This window comes from Stegostoma tigrinum, chromosome 11 (genome assembly GCF_030684315.1).
Source record: "Stegostoma tigrinum isolate sSteTig4 chromosome 11, sSteTig4.hap1, whole genome shotgun sequence".
Lineage (NCBI taxonomy): Eukaryota > Metazoa > Chordata > Chondrichthyes > Orectolobiformes > Stegostomatidae > Stegostoma > Stegostoma tigrinum.
In genome coordinates this window covers 3468702-3493555 of record NC_081364.1, presented here as the reverse complement: position 1 = coordinate 3493555, position 24854 = coordinate 3468702, and the positions used below count along the sequence as shown (strand labels likewise).

Genomic DNA, 24854 nt, shown 5'->3' with positions numbered 1-24854 from the left:
CCTCAGGAATATTCTTTAATTGAGAGCTATTTAGTACCTCGCTAAATATTTGCCAACTTCTTCAACTGTCCTGCCCTTCAATATTTTTGCCCAGTCCACTCGGAACAACTCTTTCCTCTGCTCTTTGCCTTACACTAGAACTCTCGTATTCAACTCTGTCTCCAGCTCTTTTGACTTGTATTTGAAACTCTAGCATGGTGTGTGGTCACTCCTTCCAAGAGGATCCTTATAGCTGTAAGACCATTCAGCAATCCTTCCCCCCCGCCCCCGGCATAATGCCAAATCTTCTGTACCCATTCTCTGTGTGGCTCCATGACATGTTGCTCTAAGAAACAGTCCCTCATACACTCAATGGATCTTTCTTCCAGCCTATCCGTACCAAATCCAGCCAAAAATTGTGTGCATTTAAAAATTAGAACAGCGCAGGCCCTTTGGCCCACCATGTTGTGTAGACCCATTATCCTACTCTAAGACTGAAGTGCCCTGCATACCCGACACTTTAGCATCATTTAGCTACAGGGTTTTTGAACACACACTCTGCTGATTTGTCTTTCTCTTCTAATATTTTCTTGTGAGCTGCGCTTTCCACACTCTCCATTCTTCTTTATTCATCCCTGATAACACCGAGCCCTGGAAGGTGCCACCCATGTTGATAGGGTTGTTAAGAAGGCTTACGGTGTGTTAGGGTTTTATTGGTAAAGAGACTGAGTTCCGGAACCAAGAGGTTATGGTGAAGCTGTACAAAACTCTGGTGCGGCCGCACTTGGAGTATTGTGTACAGTTCTGGTCCCCGCATTATAAGAAGGATGTGGAAGCTTTGGAAAGGGTGCAGAGGAGATTTACTAGGATGTTGCCTGGTATGGAGGGACGGTCTTACGAGGAAAGGCTGAGGGACTTGAGGCTGTTTTCATTAGAGAGAAAAAGGTTAAGAGGTGACCTAATAGAGACATACAAGATGATCAGAAGATTAGATAGGGTGGACAGTGAGAGCCTTTTTCCTCGGATGGTGATGGCTAACACGAGGGAGTGATAGATATAGGACACGTGTCAGAGGTAGGTTCTTTACTCAGAGAGTATTAAGGGCGTAGAATGCCTTGCCTGCAACAGTAGTAGACTCGCCAACTTTAAGGGCATTTAAATGGTCGTTGGATAAACATATGGATGATAATGGAATAGTGCAGGTTAGATGGGCTTCAGTTTGGTTTCACAGGTCGGTGCAGCATCGAGGGCCGAAGGGCCTGTACTGCGCTGTAATGTTCTATGTTCTATAAGCCTTATTTATTCCAACTTTCAACTCACATTTTGATCTTTTATGCTTCCTTCTCTCACCACTGGCCCTGCCTGTTTATCCTATTAATTGCTACCTCCTACTCACTTTCTAACCTTTGGTTCTGCGCCTTACTAGTTTAACTCCATCCGAGGAGCTCGAGCTAACCTCCCCGCCAGGAGGTAGGTGCCCCTCTGGATAAGGTGCAATTTGTCCTTTCTGTACAGGTCCTTGGAAGGGAGCCTAGGAGGAGATCCCAATGATCCACATATCTCCCCCCTGCACCAACTCTTTAGCCACGTATTAAGCTGCACCATCTTCCTACTCCTGGCCTGACTACCAGGTTCCCACCTCACCACCATCTCCCACTGCCAGAGAAAGGGCCCGCCCCGGCAATCAGTCACCGAAACAGTCTCAGCCTCACCTTGCCAGTCGAACGGACACCCTTCCAAATGCAGAAGAAGCAGATGATCCAAGCTGCCATGAGGCAGAGCGCCAGTTCCCACTTCAGAGAGCCCACCTGGTCAATTCCAGAAGACAGGCCGAGCACGTTCCGCCTGGGAAAGTGAAGGACAGCGAGGGGAACGAGGGGCAAAGGGGACAGAGAGAGAGAGTCAGACAGAGTGAAAGAGAGACAGAGAGAGAGTGAGACAGAGAGTGAGAGAGAGAGAGACCGAGAGAGAGTGAGAGAAAGACAGAGAGTGAGAGAGAGAGAGAGAGAGAAAGACAGCAAGGGCGAGAGTGAGAGAGAGACAGACAGAGAGTGAGAGAGAGTCAGAGAGAGAGTGAGAGAGAGTCAGAGAGAGTGAGAGAAAGACAGAGAGAGAGTGAGAGAGAGTCAGAGAGAGAGTGAGAGAAAGACAGGGAGAGTGAGAGAAAGACAGCAAGGGCGAGAGTGAGAGAGAGACAGACAGAGAGTGACAGCGAGAGAGAGAGGGGTTGGGGAGAGAGGCAGAGACAGATAGAGAGAGAAGGAGAGGCAGAGAGAGAGAGAATAACAAACAGGTAGACAGGAAGGAAGGCAGAGAGAGGGTTACAGAAAAAAATAGGGGGAGGTGGAGAGTGTGACAGACAGGCACAGAGATAGAAGCAGGCAGACAGATGGGCCGGGGTGGGGAGAAGGTGAGAGAGGGGGGGAGAGAGAGAGAGAGTGAGAGAGAGAGAGAGAAAGAGAGGAGGAAATTTGGATAGAGCCAGAGACAAAAAAAAGAGGAAAATAAAGAGATGGAAATAGAAGTTATGGTGGGAGGTGTAAAAGACAGAGGGTGGAAGAGAGAGGAAGGACATAGACAGGAGGTGGTGTGAGAGATGGAGGGACAGCCAGACAGGGGAGGAAAAAGAGACAGAGAGGGAGAGAAATAAAGGAGAGAGGGCAAGAGAGTGGGAAAGAGAGAGAGGGAGGAAAAACAAACGCAATATTATTTGGAGGGCCTGGAAAACCGGAGCAAAGCAGAGATATGAGATGAAGGCATGTGCCGCAGTTCCATTGGGACGGTGCTGCTGCTTTATAACATGCTCACTGAAAGCAGACGAGCATGCCACAGGCTCCTCAGAGAGGGGAGGGGGCGCGGGAGAGGGTGGAAGCTGGCATGCAGAACAAATTCATTTTCAGAAAAGATTGAGAAACAAAACAGCCATGGGCTACCTTCGGATTAAAACAACTTCCAATTTACTTTGTTTGCGACCTCCACATCACAACAAACAGCCCCTGGCACTGGCTTCGGAAATTGAAGGGAAAGCATTTATTAACGACTCTCAGTGAACTGGGTGAGTAAGCTTGTGTCCCATTCATCTAGGCGGTTTAATGTTCAGGCCCGCTGACTGGGCAGCTCAGGCAGGCTCTCTACCCAGGGAACAAGAGACCACCATGTGGTTACAAGAGGCACAGAGGGAAAGAACTGCAAGATAACAGTGAAAACACAAAACAGTTGGACAAAGTGAACTTAAAACGTCCATGCTCATATTTGCAAAATATTCCCTCACAGTTAAAACAGTAATTAACTCAGCTACAGATAATTATTCATTGTAGATGTCTATGTGACTTGTTCCATTGTTTCAATGATTCAGAGTGAAGTAGCTAGGTTAAAATCTCAAGCAACAAGACCACTGTCAAATAATCCCAGGCCTTTGGGTAAAGCTTCCTCTACACTATCCTCCATCAAACACTCCCAGGACATGGACAGCATAGGGTCAGATACAGAGTAAGGCTCCCTCTACCCTGTCCCCAATCAATTACTCCAAGGACATATACACCAAAGGGTTAGATATAGAGTAAAGCTCCACCTACTCTTTTAAACTGAAGGTAAAGCTTCCCTACTCTCCTAAACTGACAGTAAAGCTGTTGCACTCTTTGAAACTGGAAGTAAAGCTCCCTCTACACTGTCCCCCATCAAACACTCCCAGGACAGGGACAACATGGGGTTAGATACAGAGTAAAGCTCCCCCTATACAGTCCCCCATCAAACATTCCCAGGACATGGACAGCACGGGGTTAGATACAGAGTAAAGCTCCCTCTACACTGTCCCCAGCAAACACTCCCAGGACAGGGACAGCACAGGGTTAGATCCAGAGTAAAGCTGCCCCTACACTGTACCCAGCAAACACTCCCAGGACAGGGACAGCACGGGGTTAGATACAGAGTAAAGCTCCCTCTACACTCTCCCCATCAAACACTCCCAGGACAGGGACAGCACAGGGTTAGATGCAGAGTAAGCCTTCCCCCCACTCCCCAGTCCAATGTTTTCCCTTTCTGCTTTGCTACTAACACTCCCAGGCGTTTTTGTAAGAGTACACAATAAAATGTAAATTAACAACAGAAAATGTTGAAGACAGACATTTGGTTCATTAGACCTAGAAAGACAAAGGAGAGGTTAATGTGATGGTTGCAGATCTTTGTTCAAAGGGAAGATAGCTGCAAGGTGATTCCAACATGGGACAAATTGGGCTCAAAGCTGGGAAATGGGAAATGTCCCTTCATTACACTCTGATTGGGTTGGGGTGAAAGCCTGGAATTTCACATTTTGTAAACTCACTGATGAAGGAAGTTCAAAGCAGAATTCTTTAAAACCAGCAACGCCAAAGGACAGCCACAAAATTGAACTGGCGCTCAATGTTCCCAGTAACTGGAGTCCTCACATCGGGTGCCACTGATCATCCATCCGGGCAGCTGTCTGAATTGATCTAAGTGTTGGGCTCCACACCAGCCGAGGCAGGTAATGGATAGGAACGCAGGAATTAGGAGTGGGAGCAGGTATTACAGCCTTCCGAGATAGCCAAAGAAAGACCACACAAAGATAAATTTGAAAGAAGCACCCTCAGAAAGGTGGCCGAGGCACTGCATTTACCCAGGAGGAGGGTTGTACTATTGCCTCTGCGAAGGTCACAGCTCGACTCTGAAGCTTTCAGTAAAACCTGGCTCTATCTCAGTGAGAATGGTTAGAGTGTCTACCAGGAATGGCACCGCTGCAGGCAACCACTAGCAGGATGGCATCAGATCGCGTGGGCATGACAGGTGGCTAATAAACTAACACAGCAGCTTTCGCAACATTGGGACTTCAAATCTAATGAAGTGATTTTACACTGACGTGGGGAAGGCAAAATGCAGTGATTCTGAGCAAACATTTCAGTGATATTCATACATAATTGTCCAGAACTGTGGGAGGGAACTGACCCCACAACTTCTCCAAACTGTGACCTTTCCCATCCAGCCGAGCAGACAGTAGTTTAAGGTCATATCTGAAAGACAGCGTCTTTAGCAATGCAGTTCCTGTCTCACACTGTGAGCTGTGCTGTGACAATATTCACAGCAAACCTACTAGTCACCAAAACAGAAGTGCTAACTCCACTGAACCACAGCTCCTACCCATTCTGTTACCAGTTCCTCTTACAGGAAGGCAGATTATTATCTGTATGGTGATAGATTGAGAAACGGGGGTGGGGGAGGTGCATTGAGACCAGGGTGTCCTTGTACACCAGTTGCTGAAAGTGAGCATTACAAGTGCGGCAGGCAGTGAGGGGGGTAAACAATGTTGGCTTTCATAGCGAGAGCATTCAAGTGTTGGAGCAGGGATGTCTCGCTGCGATCAGACAGGACCTTGGTGAGACCACACTGTGTGCAGTTTTTGTCTCCTTGTTGGCGGGAGGATGTTCTGCTGATGAAGGGAGATCCTTCCAGACAGATTCCTGGGACGGCAGGACTGATGTATGAAGACAGACTGGATCAGTTCGAACTATATTCACTGGATTTCACAAGAATGAGCGGGGGGTAATCTCACAGAAACATTGAAGATGCTAACGGGGCGAGACACAGCAGATGCAGGAACGATGTTCCCAAAGGCCAGGAAGTCCAGAACCAGGGGTCACTGATTAATGATACGGGGTGGGCCAGTGAGGACCAAGGTGAGGAGGGAGGTCTTCACCCAGACAGTGCGATGTTTGTGGAACTCTCATCCACTTTCAGTGACAGAAGCCAATACGTGGAAATATCAGTGAACTGGGTAATGGTGGTGGGGGAGGCGGGGGGGAGCAGGAGAGAGTCAGTGAATGTGAGCCCTGTCCATGCTCAACAAAGGGACCGGGGGAAGGATCTTCTCAAAGGTTCTAGTGCGTGACCAGGAAGTGATGTTTCAGAGAAAAGGAAATTGTGCAAATTGTTGCCAGAAATGGATTGAAGAAACAGAATCCATTTAATATGTGAATTGTGATGACACTTGGTAGAGAGGAGCTGGAATAAAAGACAAGACCAATCCTGAACAGATCAAGGCAGGAAGTCAACAACAACCTGCACTTTCATAGCACCTTTAACACTGTACAATGGCCCGAGGCACTTCACGGTAGCTTCACTGCCACAACTGAACATCAAGATGTGCAAGTAGAGATTAGGACAGCTGGCCAATGGCCTGGCAGGTGTGAAAGAGCATCTTAAAGATAGATAAGAGGTGGAGAGGTTTCGGAGGGGAGTTCCTGAGCTTAGGTCCCAGGCAGCTGAAGACACAGCAACCGTTGGCAGGGTGACGGGATTGGGGGTATGCTCAAGAGGCCGAGATTGGCGGACTTGGGTTGGTGGGGACGGGGGATCTCGGCAGACAGGAGTTGGTCTCAGAGGAAAGGGTGGGGACAGCGAGCTCCCAGAGAAATGTCAAAACACAGTCAAACTTCTGAGGCGACACAGGAGCGAGAGCCGATGTAAACCAGAGAGTACAGGGTGCCGATGGAAGCGAGCTCAGATTGCGGGTGTGAACTGGGATCAGAGAGAAGTAACTGATGCTGAGAACAAGTGGGAACTGAGCGGGAACAGGTAACCAATGGGGATTAAACAAAAAAACCCCAAAGAACTGCATTTGCTGGAAAAGCTCAGCGAGTCTGGCAGCATCTGTGGAGAGAGAAATCAGAGTTGATGTTTCGGATTGAGTGGCCCTTCCTCAGAACCCACGGGGATTGGCAGAGTTCCTGCTTGGAGATGGGTAACTGAGCTCAGAGACTATCTCAATGAGGACTAGGTTGCCCATGAGGGGTCCATGGGAGCTCCCGGTCAGTTTCAGGGGATTGACAGGGTGGGGCAGGACAGAGGGAAGGGTCGGTCTGATGGAATTACTAGTCTTATGTATGTTATGCTAGCGGCCTGATCTTATCCTGGCTCAACAGAGTTGTACAATGACAGACGGATACAGATCAGAACGAGGCCATTCAGAGCATCAAGCCTGTGCTAGCTCTCAGGAGGCGGCAGAATGGTTTTATTCACTATGCTTACACAAGGCCAATGGACCCGGGAGCAGTGGGTTTGGTAGTGCTCATTGGTCAATAAGCTGAAGAGCCCAGAGTTAATGTCAGCTGACTGTTTCCATCCGAACTGGAGGAGCGGCCAGGCTGAGGCTCGGCCTGTGACTGGTTGCCGGACTTTGGCTAAACTGTGTTTTCTGTAAAAAGACACGAGAATGGAATTGCTGGCTTTCCTTACTCCCAAAATTCTGTCACAGGTGACGTGAGGTTCGTGCCATTGCAGGTCACACACAGGGAGATGTTTTTCCTCAGGCGGTCTTCAATACAGTTCTTGGTGTTCCAGCTATGGCCACACGTTGCCCAGGGTAGTTCACTCTGAAAGGTCTGGAAGAGGTAGTAGAGTCCCCAGGCCAGAATAACGATGTAGTAAACATTCAACAGGGAGACAATGACGATGGACGCACAGCCGATTCCTGGCCAACCAAAGACACAAGGTCATCTTTCTATTTCACAAAGAAAGCAGCAACCCACTCCCCCTGGATCCTCACATACCCCACCCTCTGCCCCCGGCCGTCGTGCTCTCCACCCTCCCCCACGACCATCTTGCTCCCCTTCCCCTGACCCTCACATACTGTCCACTCTCCCCACCCCCACGCCATCCCACTGCTCCGCTTTTACCAATCTCCATGAGTCTGAAACAGCCTCCTTGAACACCACCCACCACCTCTGTCCCCCCTCCAATCCCTGATGCTGGGTCAACCTGGCCGTGAATCGCAGTGGTGCAGTGGCACACCCATTGGATTTGTAATCACGTGACCCAGACAAAACGACCTGAGGATGGACGCCTGTGGTGTTTCGATCTGATGAGCAATGCAAGTCGAGTAGCCGCCCTTCAACGAAGGTGAAGTTATGGTGTCAAATTTATCCCACAAACGGTTTTGGGCCCCTCCATAAGGGAGGACATGTTGATACTGGAGGTGGTCCGGAGAAGGTTCACCTGACTGATATGGAGGGAGTGCCTTATGAGGACAGGTTGAGTAGGTTGGGCCTGTGATCATTGGAGTTTAGAAGTAAGAGAGGTGACCTTATTGAAACAGACAGGGCTCTCAGGGGAGATGCAGAAAGGGTGTTTCCCCTTGCCCAGGCAGTCTAGGAGCAGAGGGCATCAGCTCAGAGCAAAGGCTCATCCAGTCAGGATGGAGATGAGGAGGAATTTCCTCTCTCCGAAGGGAGAGAATCTGTGGAATTGTTTATCAAAGGGGGCTGTTGAGCCCAGATCATCAAGTAAATTCAACGCTGAGATAGACATTTTTAATCAGGAAGGGGAATCAAGCGTTATGGAGGAGAAGGGACAAAGTGGGGTTCTCAGGATTATCGGACCAGTCACGATCTCACTGAATGATGGAACAGGCTTGAGTGGGCTGAATGGCCTACTCCTGCTCCTGTGTCACATGGTCTCAGATGCCCCACCATAGAGAAGGAAATCTACTGGCCTGGCCTACATGTGACTCCAGATTCATAGCAACTGCCCTCTGAAATGGCCGGGTAAGGGACAGGGGACCAATCAGGGCTTCACCAGTTATGACTACGTTTCATGAAGGAGTTAGAAAGCAGCAGTGACTCCCACCGTGTGCTAGTCATCGCCACACAATCCCATCAGGGTATGTGACCCAGGGATTCGGGGGTTGGGGGGTGACACTGGCAGCAGACCCCTGGACCCGTTTCTCTCCCCAATACCCAGGAGGCACATGGGTTGGTATGACTGCCTGCTCTGATGTGTTCCCAAGCCCCAGCTTAGGGACGTGAATTAAGCTTAAACCATTGGTGAGTTTGAACTCTGGTCAAACATCCAGCAGGGTTACCTATGTATTTCTCCTTGGTCTCCAGTCACGAAGGCACTGGCCTCTCTGGAGGCTCAGTTAGTTGGCTATTTCAGGACCTCACCCGGCCTCCATCTACCCAGGGCAACTGAGACATTGGCCGGACATTCCCGCAGCCTGAGAATTCGTAGTCAACTTCTCAAACATCAGATGGAGCTGTCGTTGGCAACTTGTAATATTCCACTCCACCAGCTTCGACTCTAAACGTTACAGGGGCTACAGGTGACCCAATGGCTCAGTGGTTAGCACTGCAGCCTCACAGCACCGGGGACCCAGGTTCGATCCCAGCCTCAGGCCTGTGCGGAGTTTGCACATTCTCCCTGTGTCCGCGTGGGTTTCCTTCAGGTGCTCCGGTTTCCTCCCACAGCCCAATGATGGACAGGGTAGGGTGGGTTGGCCATGCTAAATTGCCCCATATTCTCGTGGGGGTATGTAGACTAGGTGGGTTAGCTGTGGTAAATGCAGGATTATAGGATAGGTTTGGGTGGAATGCTCTTCAGAGAGTTGGAGCAGACTCAATAGGCCGAATGGCCTCTCTCCACGCTGTAGGGATTGTGTGATTCGAACTCAAGGTTAGCTTGTCTCACTGACAGCTTTAGTGAGTAGCTTTTTCCTTTTACCTCCCTCTTCAATTTCCTAATCATGTGAATAGAAGACAAGGGAGGCCATTTGGCACTTCATGCCTCTACTAGCATCCAATCAGCTCATGGCTGATCTCTACCTTAACTCTATTTGCCTGCCCCTCAGCTCCACACCCTTTTGCTGTCTGAGGGAACAGGAAAAACCCACTATTTATTGTTTGTTTCTTCTTCCCCCTACCATTCGTGACCCTCACACTCCCTACCCTCCCTCCTGACCCCCACATTCCCCCTCACCCTGACCCTCATCTTCCTCCCAACCCTCACATTCCCCTCTTCCCTCCGACTCTCACACACCCACTCTCTCCCCAACCCTCACAAACCCCACACTCCCCCTTGATCCTCACGTAGCCCACCCTCTGCCCCCAGCCGTCATGCTCTCCACCCTCCCCCACAACCATCTTGCTCCCCCTCCCCTGACCCTCACATACTCCCTTCTCCCCAACTCCTCACGCTCCCACTCCCCCGACCCTTTCAAGCCCCCAAACCGCATACTGCCCACCCCTCTCTCTCGAGCCTTACATTGCCCCTTCACCACCCCCGACACTCACGCTTCATTCATGATCCTCATGCTTACCCAACCAACCCTCATACTAAGCCCCCCGGCCCTCACCCTTCACCCCCTGACCCTCACACTCCCCTGCTGTGACCCTCATGGTCCCCCTTGACCTTCACCCTTCCCTCCGACCCTCATGCTCCCTCCCCTAACCCTCACATTCCCACCTCCCCGACCCCACGTTGCCCACCCTCCCCCCAGCCCACCACCTTCACACTCCTTGGAGGACGGGAGCCTCAAGGTCATGCTGAGTGCTGGCACTTACCAGAGAAAATGGGACAGAGTTTCTCCCAACAGGTGATGCCCCCTTGGGAAGTGTACTGACCAAGTGCTACCTCCAGGAAGAACACAGGCAGCCCTCCACCAATCAGGAAGATAAAGTATGGGATGAGAAAAGCACCTGAACGGAGAGGAAAAAGAAAAGGATAAATTAAAGGAGCAAAAACATAAACCTTTTATTCAAACTCCATTTAAGTTCACTCTACTTCCAGAACTTCTCAGTGGTTACCATCACCACTCTGTGCCCAGCAGGGGCTAGTTTCTGTTTAAGATTCATTCGCGGGACACGGCCGTTGCAGGCTGGGCCCTCCACTTATTGCCCGTCCCTAGTTGCCCCTGGAGAAGGTGGTGGTGAGCTGCCTTCTTGGTCTGCATTTGGTGCCTGTTGTCTGGCAGAAGAGATGGTCATACCCAGCTTTGAGGAGGGCACAGGGGAGACTTAATGGAATAGCCCCAGAGATAGACTCAAAGAGATCTACAGCATAGGAACAGGCCCTTTGGCCCATCGTGTCTGTGCTAGTGAAAAACAATCAACTAACTATTGAGGGGTTTGAAGGAAATTGGTGAAGCTGGGATTGATCTCCTTTGAGCAGAGAAGGTTAACTGCAGTGATCAAACTCAACACATACAGGGAAATGTTTTTGCAGAGAGGACAGCAACATTGCACCCTGAATTATGTGGCACACGTGTGAGTTAACGCAATTGGAATGTACTACTTTAGAGGGGCATGTCACATCCTGGCTTGAACTGATATGAGCTAAATATTGGCAAAATGGCACTAGGTCAGACTGGGATGTATGGTCAGCATGGATAAGTTGGACCGAAGGGTCTGTTTCCCCACTGTATGACTGTATAACCTCCCACCACTCACTGCCTGCTCCGTCATAGGGTTTGCTTTAGATAGACGAGGGAAATATTGGGGATTTTCTTTTGCAAAATGTCTTTAAAACACAGCTTGCTGCTGACAACACAAACTTGAGCTCTTCCTGCTGGCGGGCATTAACAATTTGGTGTCTTAGCCACATCACAGGTACCAAGTGAGTGATGTCAAAAGACCCACGTGCACATACAGACACTGCCTGGCACACAACACCACCCAATCTCAACATCAGTCACTCTACTGAGCAAATGGCTTCATGTCAATGACTGGAGTTGGAACAGAGCCAATTTTAACATTTAACAGCAAAGAACTTTTCCCTGAGATTTCTAACTACAATCTACTTTCTGATCGTTTAACCTTGTGTTATTATATAAAGGTTGAGTTAGCACTTTATATAAATTCCTGTGGTTCGCTCTGCACAGTGTAAGCTGTTGAAATCTAGCTGTGAGCTTAGGTAGGGTCACATCGCTCGCAACAGTTCCTTTTATTTTTAGTTCTCTCCGAATTGGTTTGGATATTTTCTCAGAAATGCTTTGCTCTCTAGTTCCCGAGAGTCAGAATTCAGGAAGCGAAGGTAATGTGCCTGATACAGTTGTGAACATCAGGCCCACATTTTGTGTTGCACAAGGCCTGAGTGAGTTGAAGGTTTGCTGTGTTGTTCTTGGGGGCCTGCTGCAGGCTCGTGGGGGTGTGCTCACAGTCTCACTTGCCTCGTGGAAGGAGACAAACCCAGAAGGGACCCAAAAGGGAGGCACTCCTCAGACAGACAGGGGCCATGAGCCATGAACTTAAATCAGACCACACACTTGGCCAGAGATACACAGTACTTAAAGGAGTGGCTTAAGGAAGGAACAAGGCAGAAGACAGAGTGTGAGAGAGAGAGAGAGAGAGAGAGAGAGAGAGAGAGAGAGAGAGAGAGAGAGAGAGAGAGAGAGAGCGAGAACAAGCAAGCCAGAGAGAGAGCACGAGAGAGAGAGAGAGAAAGAGAGAGAGGAAAGCAAAAGAGGGATAGAGAGCAGAAAAAAAGAGAAAGAGAGAGTGATTGAGAACACAGAAAGGGAGGGATCGAGAAAAGATGGGAAGTGAGAGAGAAAGCGAAATAGGGAAAAGTCATAGAGAAATTGTGAAAGAGAGAGCGAGAGAGAGAGAGAGAGAGAGAGAGCGAGAGAGAGAGAGGGGGGAAATGGAGAGGTTTAGGGAAGGAATTCCAGAGTGTGGGACCAGCCAACTAAAAGCATGGCTGCTGATGGTGGCATGATGAAAATGGGGGGGCATTCCCCAGATTCTGGGATTGGATGAAGGCTCAGGCCATTGTGACATTAGTGGGCCAGGAACTGGCAGTTGTAGGAGGGCCTGAAGTCACAGGGAGCTTAGGACAGAGGTGCTAGGGAGGCTAGGGTTGGTGGGGGGAGGGTTGGTCATGTGTCTGTAAGGTTCGGTGGGGCGGGGGGAGGTGAGGAACCTCACCTCCACTTCCTTTTCTTAAACACGAGGCTGTGAAGAGGTTGAAAGCATCTGGTGTACAATTCTGGGCCCACTCTGTGGATTGGTGCCGCACAGGCTCATATCCTCTGCCTCTGTTAAGCCTCGAAAAGCCACAAGAGCAAGGAATGACAATGAACCGCTTGTGAAACTCTCCCCTCGTCATGAGGAAATGTCTCGTTCACACTGGGGCCACGGTATGGAGCTGCTGGTTTTAATTGGGGCTGGTTCCCACTACCGTCAGATGTAGCACACACTCTGTTTGATGTCTTGTTGTTTGATTTTGTAATCTGTGCGGCAGATCCGGAAGCAGAGCGCTTTCTGGCAATGTCTTCGGAATTGTTTCAACACTGCTTCGAGTGTAACACATGCCTTGAGCTGAACGGACAGGCCAGACCCACCAGTCAGTGAGTGTATCGTTCAGTAGGCCTCCGCACACTATCCCACTGGCCTGGCTTTGGTAACCACTGCGACCTAAAGCCTTAGTACGGCAGCAAATACACCAACAACAACTGAGCATTTATTCACAGCTGGCCATGGTGAAAACGTCCCAAGATGCTTCTTGGGAAGGTCCAAACTGACATTTGACACAAGCTCCCAGGGGGAGTTTCGAGGAACAGGAAATGTAAACAAAGTCGGGACTTTGAGAAACAATGAACGAGGCACTGAGCGTGACGGAGGGAACTGCTGATTCCAGGACCCAGGCAGGCGAAGGCACGGCCGCCAATGGGGGAGCAATGGGGATCAAGGGCTGCTTCAGGGGGCGAGAATTGGGGAAACGCAGAGATCTCGGAGGGTTGCTGCGTTGGAGGTGACAGAGGAAGGGAGGGGCAATGGATCAGAAAACAAGAATGTAAATTTTCATCAAGGTGTTGGGGGATGAAGGGAAAACGAAGGTCCCAGCCCAGGATTCCAGATGATTCCTGACATCCGAAACACAAGGACTGAGAACATATCAACCCCAAAAAACACTAGCTTCCCAAAGTGCCTTCCCCATCAGCAGCAGTACTAAAGCCACCTGAGAGTTGACATATCTCATCTCAAAGTTAGCACCTCCGACAGTGCCGCACTCCCTCAGCACTGACCCACCGACAGTGCGGCACTCCCTCAGCACCGACCCTCCGACAGTGCGGCACTCCCTCAGTACTGACCCTCCGACAGTGCAGAACTCCCTCAGTACTGACCCTCCGACAGTGCGGCGCTCCCTCAACACTGACCCTCCGACAGTGCAGTACTCCCTCAGCACTGACCCTGCGACATTGCGGCGCTCCCTCAGCACTGACCCTCCGACAGTGCGGCGCTCCCTCAGTACTGACCCTCCGACAGTGCGGCACTCCCTCAATATTGGTAGCAGAACCATGAACACAGGTTGCAGTGGGTGTCGAGTATTTTAGGTTCTTGCCCAGCAGGAGGTTGTGCCCATTATCCTGGGCACTATTTCTCCCTCAGCCAACATCACTAAAACACAGCTGAGCTGTTACCCTACTTTCTAGAAAACCGTTTGAATTTAACATATTGTCCATGGAGTGACGACCTCCAGAATGCCCTAAAACATGGAAAATGTTGGAGAATTATGGCCTTTATTTTTCCAGCTCTGTGACGATTTCAGTCTAGTCACTGGTGAAGAATCTTTACCATTAAAAATGTTGTCTTGATGTCTCTCTCAATCGTTGTTGCCAGATCGCTGAGTTTCTCCAACTAATTCTGTTTTTGTTAGTTTGTTTGGGGCTGGTCTGTGTTTTGGGTGAGAGGCTGCGTTTTTGTAGCCAGGATAACTGAGTGTGGAGCTGGATGAACACAGCAGGCCCAGCAGCATCTCAAGAGCACAAAAGCTGACGTTTCGGGCCTAGACCCTTCATCAGAGAGGGAGCCAGGTTGTGTTCTGGCATCCAGGCTGCATTTTGGTCCTGTGTTTTGGGGGTGCAGCCCCATTTTGGGTCTGTGTTTTGACACTGCGTTTTGGGGGCTGAACCATGTTGTGGGACTGCATTTTGAGGGCTAGTCTGCATTTTGTAGCTGTGTTCTGGGACTGAGTCTTGGGGCAGGACCGTGTTCTAGAATGGGTTTTCTGGACTGGGCTGTGTTTTGGGGCCAGGCTATGCTTCTGACAGTATTTTGGGACATGGCTGTGTTTTGGGATTGTGTTTTAGGGGCCAGGCTGTGTATTGGGGACTGGGACCTGTTTTGGGACTGTGTTTTAGGGTCTGGGCCATGTTTTGGGGCTGTGTTTTAGGGGTCTGACTGTGTTTTGGGACTGTTTTTTAGGGGCCAGGCCCTGTTATGGGACTGTGTTTTAGGGGCTGGGCTGTTTTTGGACTGTGTTTTAGGGGCCAGGCCCAGTTATGGGACTGTGTTTTGGGATTGGGCTGTGTTATGGGACAGTGTTTTAAGGGCCAGGCTGTGTTTTGGGACTGTGTTTTAGTGCTGGGTTGATGCTGACACAGAAAAGTGTTCAACTGAACCATCAAACACTAGCACCAGAAACGCAGCTCCAGGCCCTGTGGGTGCAGCTGTATCATTGAGAAGCTGGTGGCTCTGCGCTCTCCGACAGTTAGAGCTGAGTGGTGTGATAGCAGTGTGAACGCAGCCTGCAATACCAAACGTAGTGGGAATAGACGGAAGCTGCACAGTACGTCAATCCAACGCTCACACGTTACCACCCCCTCCCCGACACTGGTAGAATGTCGTGTGGGGGCACCACGTGGACTGTGCTGTCACCAATCAGATTGGGCTGAGCGGGTACTAAATGGCAGGGAGACACACTGGGCATAGTTACTCATTTCTCACTCAGATCACTACCTGGGAATTATCGCGGAACATTTCCTTAAGGAAATTACTTTACTTAAAGCGTTACTTTATATCTCTTGCTGGCTGCGTTCGCATTACTGCATGAGTGTTACTGACTGCGTGTGCGTTGCTGGCTGTGCGTTACTGTGTGTGCGTTGCTGGCTGCGTGCGCGTTACTGCATGCGTGTTACTGACTGTGTGCACGTTACTGCGTGTGCGTTATTGATTGTGTGTGCGTTGCTGCGTGTGCATTGCTGGCTGCGTGCGTGTTACTGTGTGTGTTGCTGGCTGCGTGCGCGTTACTGCATACGTGTTACTGATTGTGCACGTTACTGTGTGTGTGTTACTGTGTGTGCGTTACTGCGTGTGCATTGCTGGCTGCGTGCGCGTTACTGCATGTGCATTGCTGGCTGCGTGCGCGTTACTGCGTGTGCATTGCTGGCTGCGTGCACGTTACTGCATGCGTGTTACTGACTGTGTGCGTTACTGTGTGTGCGTTGCTGGCTGCATGCACGTTACTGCATGCGTGTTACTGACTGTGTGTGCGTTGCTGGCTGCATGCACGTTACTGCGTGTGCGTTGCTGGCTGCGTGCGCGTTACTGCATGCGTGTTACTGACTGTGTGTGTTACTGTGCACTATGACTCATTCTCAGAATGAGGAATGGTAAAAGTATTTTGATCTATTTTTAACATCAGCCATTTTCTAGAAACTGAGCTGAAACCAGACGCTTCTCTGCAATGGGAAGGAGGAGAGTTTCACCTCCTCCAGCTGTTTTTGCCAAACAATTTCCATCCGTATTCTAACATGACAGCCCCGTCTCGGGAATCTCTGCAGTTCGGGAGAAAGGGTCTTTCCAAGGCTCAGGTGACTCTTTGTTTTACAGCATTCCATTCATCAGAGATTTCAATTTGACAGCAGAGGCCCTCCCTCACTTGTTGGACTATAACCTGCAGACCCTCACTTACCCGCAGACCATCATTGGCCCACAGACCCTCACTGACCTGCACACCCTCACTGACCCGCAGACCGTCATTGACCCTCACTGTCCCGCAGACCCTCACTGGTCCTCACACCCTCACTGACCCGCAGACTGTCATCGGCCCTCACTGACCCGCAGACCCTCACTGGTCCTCACTAGCCCGCAGACCCTCACTGTCCTGCAGATCCTCACTGGTCCTCACACCCTCACTGACCCGCAGACCCTCACTGGTCCTCACACCCTCACTGACCCGCAGACCGTCATCGGCCCTCACTGACCCGCAGACCCTCATTGGTCCTCACTAGCCCGCAGACCCTCACTGTCCTGCAGATCCTCACTGGTCCTCACACCCTCACTGACCCGCAGACCCTCACTGGTCCTCACACCCTCACTGACCCGCAGACCATCATTGGCCCACAGACCCTCACTGACCCGCAGACCGTCATTGGTCCTCACTAGCCCGCAGACCCTCACTGTCCTGCAGATCCTCACTGGTCCTCACACCCTCACTGACCCGCAGACCCTCACTGGTCCTCACACCCTCACTGACCCGCAGACCATCATTGGCCCACAGACCCTCACTGACCCGCAGACCGTCATTGGTCCTCACTAGCCCGCAGACCCTCACTGTCCTGCAGACCCTCACTGGTCCTCACACCCTCACTGACCCGCAGACCGTCATTGGCCTGCAGACACTCACTGACCCGCAGACCATCATTGGCCTGCAGACCCTCACTGACCCGCAGACCGTCATTGGCCCTCACTAGCCCACAGACCCTCACTGGTCCGCAGACCCTCACTAACTTGGAGGGAGCCCCTGAGTGACCCTCACTGACCCTCAGCCCCTCCTGAGTGACAGGACTCCCTGTGATTGAGGGATAGCTTGTGTTTTGAGCAGCAAAAGGGATAACATTTGGTTCGAAATCTAACCAGGAGCTTCTGCTCTTCTGCTTCAGTTCGCAGCGAGGGTGTCTGCGTGGGGCAGGATGGGAGGAAGGATCTAAATCCAAATGGAGATGGAAGGGGGAGATGACGCATTATACCCACTGTAGTGCCCGCCTCTCTCTAAAGGCAAATGCCAGCCTTATTGACAACGCTTCAGACATGTTCGCAGCTGCACAGGTTCAGCTCACTTGTAACTTCCTTTGTTTTTGTAACCACTTCCAGGCTCATGCACAAACACCAAATAATTCTGTGGGCAACTGAACAGCATCAGTTCAAGGTGGCAGCTCACTATCACCTACAAGGGGTAGCTAGGAACAGGCAATAAATGTTCCATGAGTGAAATTTTAAAAAAACACAGCCTGTTATTTAAACAAAGCCCCATGGTTTTATGTTTTCATGACCACATAGTCACAGACTGACTGACTGACGTAGAGATTCTCACTCTCCAACTAGCTGTACAAGTCTCAAAATAAATTACTGTTCCATTGTTTACTTGGTATTTTTTCAAACTTTTCCACACTCTGACTTTCAATCCTACGATACCTCACAGTAAATGTTGTACCTTGCTCCCTCAGAATGTGACAAAATATTTATTTAACTTATTTTACAAGCACATTAGGGATGAAAGGATAACAAGGGAGAGGAACACAGCAGTAATTTGGGTGTGGAGTTGGAGAATGCAGGTAGCTTTTTGAATAAATACTTTGTTCTCTAGTGAGAGGGATGATGTGGTACAGAAATCAGGGGAAGGACTGTCCGATACTTTAGAAAATTAGCACAGGCGGAGAGGAGGTTCCGAGAGATCTGGCAGCTTTAAAAGGAGATAAATCTCCAGGGCCAGATGAAATGTGTCTCAGGCCGCTGGCAAAGGAGGAAACAGCTCATAGTAATTTTCAATTCCTCTGATCGCAGGAGAGGTAACAGAGGACCAGACGACAGCCAACATGCTACTGTTATTCAAGAAAGGAGTGAGAGATGAACCAGAAAACTACAGGTCAGTCAACCTAGTCTTGGTGTTGAGGAATCTATTGAAAGCAATTCTGAGGGACAGAATTACTCTGCATTTGGAGAGGCAGGGATTCATCAAGAACAGCCAGCATGGTTTTGTTAAGGGGACAGCATGACTGACCAGCTGGACTGAACTTTCCAAAGCGGTGACCAGCTTTGTAGATGAGGACAACGCTTTTGATGCAGTTTCCGCAAGGCTTTTGATAAGCTACTGACAGCGAAGAGAAGAGCATATGAGATCCAAGGAAATTTGGCATATTTAGGGTTGAGAAACAGGTCGTGCATGATCGAAAAGCAAGTAGACTTGATGGGCAGAATGGCCTAATTCTGCTCCTACATCCAATGTTCTAATTTGATTGAGAATTGGCTGAGAGGCAGAAAGCAGAGGATGATGGTTGAGGGGTATTTCCCAGGTTGGCAGCCGGTGTCCAGCAGAGTTCCACAAGGGGTCAGTGTTGGGCTCCTTGCTGTCTACGGTTCATATAAACAATTTTGAACACAAGTTTGTGGATGATATGAAAGCTGGCGGGATGGTAAATAGTTAGGAGGAGACCCTGAGATTACAGTTAGATACAGACAGACTGATCAGTGGCAAACAGAATTCAATCCAGATAAATGTGAGACGATGCACTTGGTCAGGACACACAAGACGAGGGAACACATGATGAATGGTAGGATGTGGAATAGTACTGAGGATTGGATGGACCTTAGTATGCATGCCCACTGGTCCCTTGAGGTATCAGAACAGGTAGATAAAATGGTGGAAAAGGCTCGTGCTGCACTTATCTTTAATAGCCAAGGCACAGAGTAACAGTGTAGGGAGGTGTTGCTCTAACTGGATAAAACATTGGTTAGATCACAGCGAGAGCACTGTGTGCCAGTCTGGGATCCACATCACAGGAGGGAGAGGGAGCAGAGGAGATTTACCAGGATGTTGCCTTGGGGCTAGACAGTTTCAGTGATAAAAAGGGATTAGACAGGCCCGGGTTGCTTTCCTGACAGCAGGGGAAACGAATGGGTCGCACCTGAACTGGACGGGGACCAATATCTGGCAGGGAGCTTTGCTGGTGCTGCCAGGGAGGGTTCGAACTAGGTGGGTGGGTTGGGGGGGTGGGGGGGATCCTCAACAGCAGGGAGGCAAGTGCGAGGCTGGAAGGAGGAGATACAGGAATCAGAAATAGCAAACTGAAGAGACAGGTCAGGCTGGAACAGGACAGGGAGTGAGGAATTCCTGTGGGATTAAGTTGCATCTCTTTCAATGCAAGAGGGCTGTCAGGTAGGGCCGATGAACTCAGGGGGTGGACATGTACGTGGGGCTGGGGTATTATAGCCACAGAGACATGGCTAATGGAGGAACGGAAATAAAGTTGCTGGAAAAGGTCAGTAGGTCTGATGGTGTCTGTGAAGTTAATAACAGAGTTAATGTTTTAGGTCTGGTGACCCTTCCTCAGAACTGAAGGGACCGAAAACGTTAACTCTGCTTTTTCCTTCACAGACGCTGCTGAGCTTTTCCAGCAGCTTCTGGTTTTGTCCCTGATTTACAGCATCCACAGTTCCTTCATTTTTTTTATAAGGGGAGGGACAGGACTGGAAACCTAATGGGCCAGGATACAGGTGTTTTCAGCAGGACAGAGGTGGAGGAAAGAGGGGAGGGGGAGTGGCATTTTTGACGAAGGGGAACATCACAGCAGTAGTCAGAGATGAAATAATTTGGGTCAACGTCATAAAGCAAAGGGGCATGAAAGGTCCTGAGACCGGAGGTGTGCCTCCTGAATAAGCAACACAACACTCCAAACCAGGACAGTGCAGAGATCCCAGACAATTGTGGGGCTGACCTGGACTCGCCACATAAACACAGTGATTACAAAAGCAGGTTGGAAGCTGGGAATCCTGCAGAAAGTAACTCCTCTCCTGACTCCCCAAAGCCTGTCCACCATCTACAAGGCACAAGTCAGGAGTGTGATGGAATACCCCCCACTTGCCTGGATGGATGTAGCCCCAACAACACTCAAGATGCTCAACACCATCCAGGACAAAGCAGCCGCTTGATTGGCACCACATCCACAAACATCCCACTCCCTCCACCACCGACACTCAGTCACAGCAGTGTGTACTGTCTACACGATGCACTGCAGAAATTCACCAAAGATCCTCAGGCAGCACCTTCCAAACCCAGGACCACTTCCATCTGGGACAAGGGCAGCAGATCCATGGGAACACCGCCCCCTGCAAGTTCCCTTCTAAGCCCCTCACCATCCTGACTTGGAAATATATCCCCGTTCCTTCACTGTCACTGGGTCAAAATCCTGGAATTCCCTCCCTAAGGGGCATTGTGGGTCTACCCAGAGCACATGGACTGCAGCGGTTCAAGAAGGCAGCTCACCCCCACCTTCTCAAGGGGGCAACTAGGGATGGGGCAATAAATGCTGGGCCCAGCTGATGACAGCCACATCCCAGAAGTGAATAACAGAGCTTGGTGATGTGCCAAATACACAAGTTAACACCAGTATGGACACGACACACCACCCCCTGCATTCCTCCAGTTGGAAATGGAGTTTGGGACTTGCACAATTTTGAGCGACATCCTTCCAAACGCAAACAGCCTGAACGCTATCCCTGGTGACATCATCTCTGGGGGCGGAGCATGTATATGAGGTCAAATAGAGGAGCTAATGGAGCCTGGAGCTAGTGGGAACTGCTGATGCTGGAGTCAGAGAGAACACAGTGTGGAGCTGGAGGCCAGGCAGCATCAAAGCAGCAGGAAAGCTGACGTTTCGGGTTTATACCCTTCACCAGGACTCCTGACCTGACCTGCTGAGTTTCTCCAGCTCCACATAGTATTGAGCTAATGGAACTGGCTTTCCCTGCCAGCGGATGGTAATCTTTCAAGGCCATTCACAGGGATGGAGGGACTATCTTATCAGGAGAGGTTGCGTAGTTTCGGCCAGTACCCATTGCAGCTTACAAAAATGCGAGGCAACCGTAGATATTCTTGGGGCTTGACGGGGTAGATACAGAGAGGCTGTTTCTCCTTGTGGGGGAGTCTAGGACCAAAGGCTAAAATCTCAGAATAAGGGGTTGCCCATTTTAGGCGGGATAAGGAGGAATTTCCTCTCTCTGTGGGAAGTGAATCTGTGGAATTCTTTACCAAAGAGGGCTGTCGGGGTTGGGTCATTAAGTACATTCAAGGCTAAGACAGACAGAATTTTGGTCAGGAAGAGAGTTGAAGGTTATGGGAAAAAGGCAGAAAAGTGGAGTTGAGGATTATCATCATAAACTCACTGACTCCCATAGCTTTCTGGACTAAAGACTCCATCCCATTCTCCCAGTTCCTCCGCCTCTGTTGCATATGTTCAGATGAGGCCAACTTCAAAATGCCCACCTTCTTCCTCAACTGAGGATTCCCCAGCTCTGTTGTCAACAGGGCCCTCAACCAGGTCCAACCCATCTCCCGCACTTCAACCCTCGCCCCTTCTCTTCCCTCCTGTAACAGTGATAAGTGTTCCCCTTATCCTCACCGACCACCCCACCAGCATCCACATCCAGAAGATCATCTGACACCATTTCCACCACCAGACACATGTTCACCTCCCCTGCCTTGTCTGCCTTCCAAAGGGACCATTCCCTCCGGGAACCTGTGGTCCACTCTTCCTCCATTCCAACAAACCCCCCCGCCCCCACAGGCCCACGACACCTTCCCCTCCAACTGCTGAAGGTGTAACACCCGCTCATTTAACCCCCCGCTTTCCACTATCCAAGGGCCCAAACATACCGTCCAGATGAAGTGCTGCTTAGGGCCTGAACTCATGCCCTAGCCCCCAACTCCACATGCCAGGCTTTATTATCAGTGATTTACAATCGGTAGCGTGTAATGGCAGACCAGCATTTTCCACTAACTCACCCTCCCAGCCAGATCATTACCAACTCCTTTGTCTGTACAATCGCTCTTCTCCCACTTTGGGCTCTGTTCCCACCTTATGTTTACTCCTCACCCCCTCCCCCAACCTTGTCTCCTGCGCATAAACCAACATTTTCCTAACTATCATCAGTTCTGAGGAAGGGTCACCAGACCCCAAATGTTAACTGATTTCTCTCCCATGATGCTGCCAGACCTGCTCAGCTTTTCCAGCAACTTCTGGCTCTACATGCTGAGGACTACCATAAAGGCCATGATCTCATTGAATGGTGGAACAGATTCAATGGGCTGAATGGTCTACTCCTGCACCTATATCACATGCTCCTAAGGTTGGCTCAAAGTTGGAACTTCTTGCTGTGAACAGATCAATCACTTTAAGAACATTGCTTCACCACATTCTACCCATCATGCTCATACTAGCCCTTTCAAAAAACGATTCAGTTAATCCACTCACCCAGCTCCATAGCCACTAGCCTTTTCCTCCAGTGTTTCTCCCATTTCCTTCTGAAATTGCTGTTATTATACACCACTCTCTCAGATCACAACAACTCACCATCAGGGACTGATCTGGGGAATTAATGTGACGCACTTTGGGGAAGGCAAGAAGTTAAAACATGCCAGAGTTCACTCCAGGACAGAGTGACTCTCGTCAACATTGGCTGCACTTGGGCTGGAAGGTGGGTGGGAGGGGTTTGGGGATGGGATAACAAACAGCCATACCACCCCCCCACCCCACATCAGAGAACTGCCATTGTATTTGTCCTACAGCCAAATACTGCAATGACACTGACAGCCCAGAAGGAGGCGCTGGGCAGCAAATAAGAACCAACTAATGGAGGCACGGCGAGAGGTTAAGGGAGCCTGGGAGATGGGAAAATCACAGAGTTCATAATTCAAAAACCAGGTATGAGAACTTTCTCTGACTGTAATATTTAAAGGTTTTGATGGGGGACAGTGTAGAGGGTGCTTTACTCTGCATCTAACCTCATGCTGTCCTTGTTGTGGGATTGTTTGATGGGGACAGTGTACAGGGAGTTTTACTCTGTATCTAACCCTGTGCTGTCTCTGTCCTGGGGGGGGTGGGGTGGGGGGGTTGGATTGTCAATTGTTGGGAAAGCCCCATCTGGTTCACTAATGTCCTTTCGGGAAGGAAACTGCCATCCTTACCTGGTCTGACCTACATGTGACTCCAGACTCTCAGCAACGTGGGTGACTCTGAACTGCCCTCTGGGCAATTAGGGATGAGCAATGAATGCTGCCTGGCCAGCAATACCCTCATCCCATGAATGAATTTAAAAAACACAATAAGAGAACAGTCAATCATGTGCCTCCAGCTGACTGTACACAGTTTCATGTAAGTACTTCAGTAGCAGGTAGTGACCAGAAAGTGTTCTTCCCGGAGGCTGCTTTTAGTTGAGAATAGAGCACAGCCCCCTCCAAACGAGCTGAGAAAGCACCCACACTCTGATCTGAGACACTGCCTTCCAAAAAGAGCTGCGAGCTAGCTACAGCCTCGCCTTCAGGAGAGTGACAAACCCCCTCAAACCTCCATGACCAAATCTCTCTGGCGCTCCCTCCAACCACCCCACGGCCCTATTACTGCACAACGGTATACCTCCAGGAATTAGTTCCTGTGTTTTTATTCCTCTTGTATCATCAAGCACCAGCTCCCTCCCCCCCAGCACAGCCAAGTACCCAGTACTGTGCCAACAGCCCCCGCCCACTGTGGTGCAGCCTGGCATACAGTACCATATCCCAGCCCCCACCCCAGCACATTGCCTTCAGCTGCTCAGTGTTTGAGCAGTGAGCTTTCGGATCAGGAATATAGGGAGGAAGCAGTTATCTCCCATCTCAAAGAGCAAAATGTATCCGGAGTGATGTTTGAACATTCAAAGATGCACAGATTCAGATTCGCACACTCACACACAGACACAGTCACACAGACACAGTCACACAGACACAGTCACACAGACACACACACTTGCCGGTGCTCAATGAGAGAAATTATTGTCAATGATCCATCCCAGAGCCAGGGGTCAGGAGGTCAGGGTTTATAGTGACCTGTGTTTCTCACTCAAACCCAGCTTCAGTCCAAAGCTGGAACATCTGATCTGTCTCTCAACAGAGAGACATCTTGGTTTGAATCAATATTCACTCCCACCCGTCCTGGGAATGACCTCCAGTCTTCAGCCTGGGGGTTGCAGGCTGTTAATTATAGAGCTTCTGTCTGTCAATGTCAGTCATGTCTGAGCAAAGGAGGCAGCTATCTGCAGGGTATCAGTGAGAGAGAGAGATAGAGAGAGAGAGACTCTGAGGGAAAGACAGAGACAGGGACAGAGACTGAGTAAGCAGCCAGAGCTAGAGACAGCAACACAATCACAGAGAGGCAGCAATGCAGAGACCGCGAGCGAGAGAGAGAGAGAGAGAGAGAGAGAGAGAGAGAGAGAGAGAGAGAGAGAGAGAGAGAGAGAAAGCGAGAGCCAGAGAGAGAGAGAGAGCCAGAGAGAGAGAGACAG

At 50.1% G+C, this 24854-nt stretch overlaps 1 protein-coding gene across 4 annotated transcripts in view; it reads right to left on the bottom strand.

Moving 5' to 3' along the window:
* Positions 1–24854, bottom strand: part of LOC125460363 (sodium- and chloride-dependent taurine transporter-like) — a 76298-nt gene that overhangs the window by 35950 nt on the left and 15494 nt on the right. For 3 of the 4 annotated variants that reach the window (XM_059649705.1, XM_059649707.1, XM_059649706.1), the window contains 3 exons: positions 10326–10460; positions 7225–7459; positions 1692–1824 (listed from right to left, as the gene is read on the bottom strand). In XM_059649705.1, coding sequence (XP_059505688.1) covers positions 1692–1824; positions 7225–7459; positions 10326–10460 — 503 coding nt within the window. Of the gene's footprint in view, positions 1–1691; positions 1825–7220; positions 7460–10325; positions 10461–24854 lie in introns of those variants that run through there. The other variant, XM_059649708.1, reaches the window with a different exon arrangement.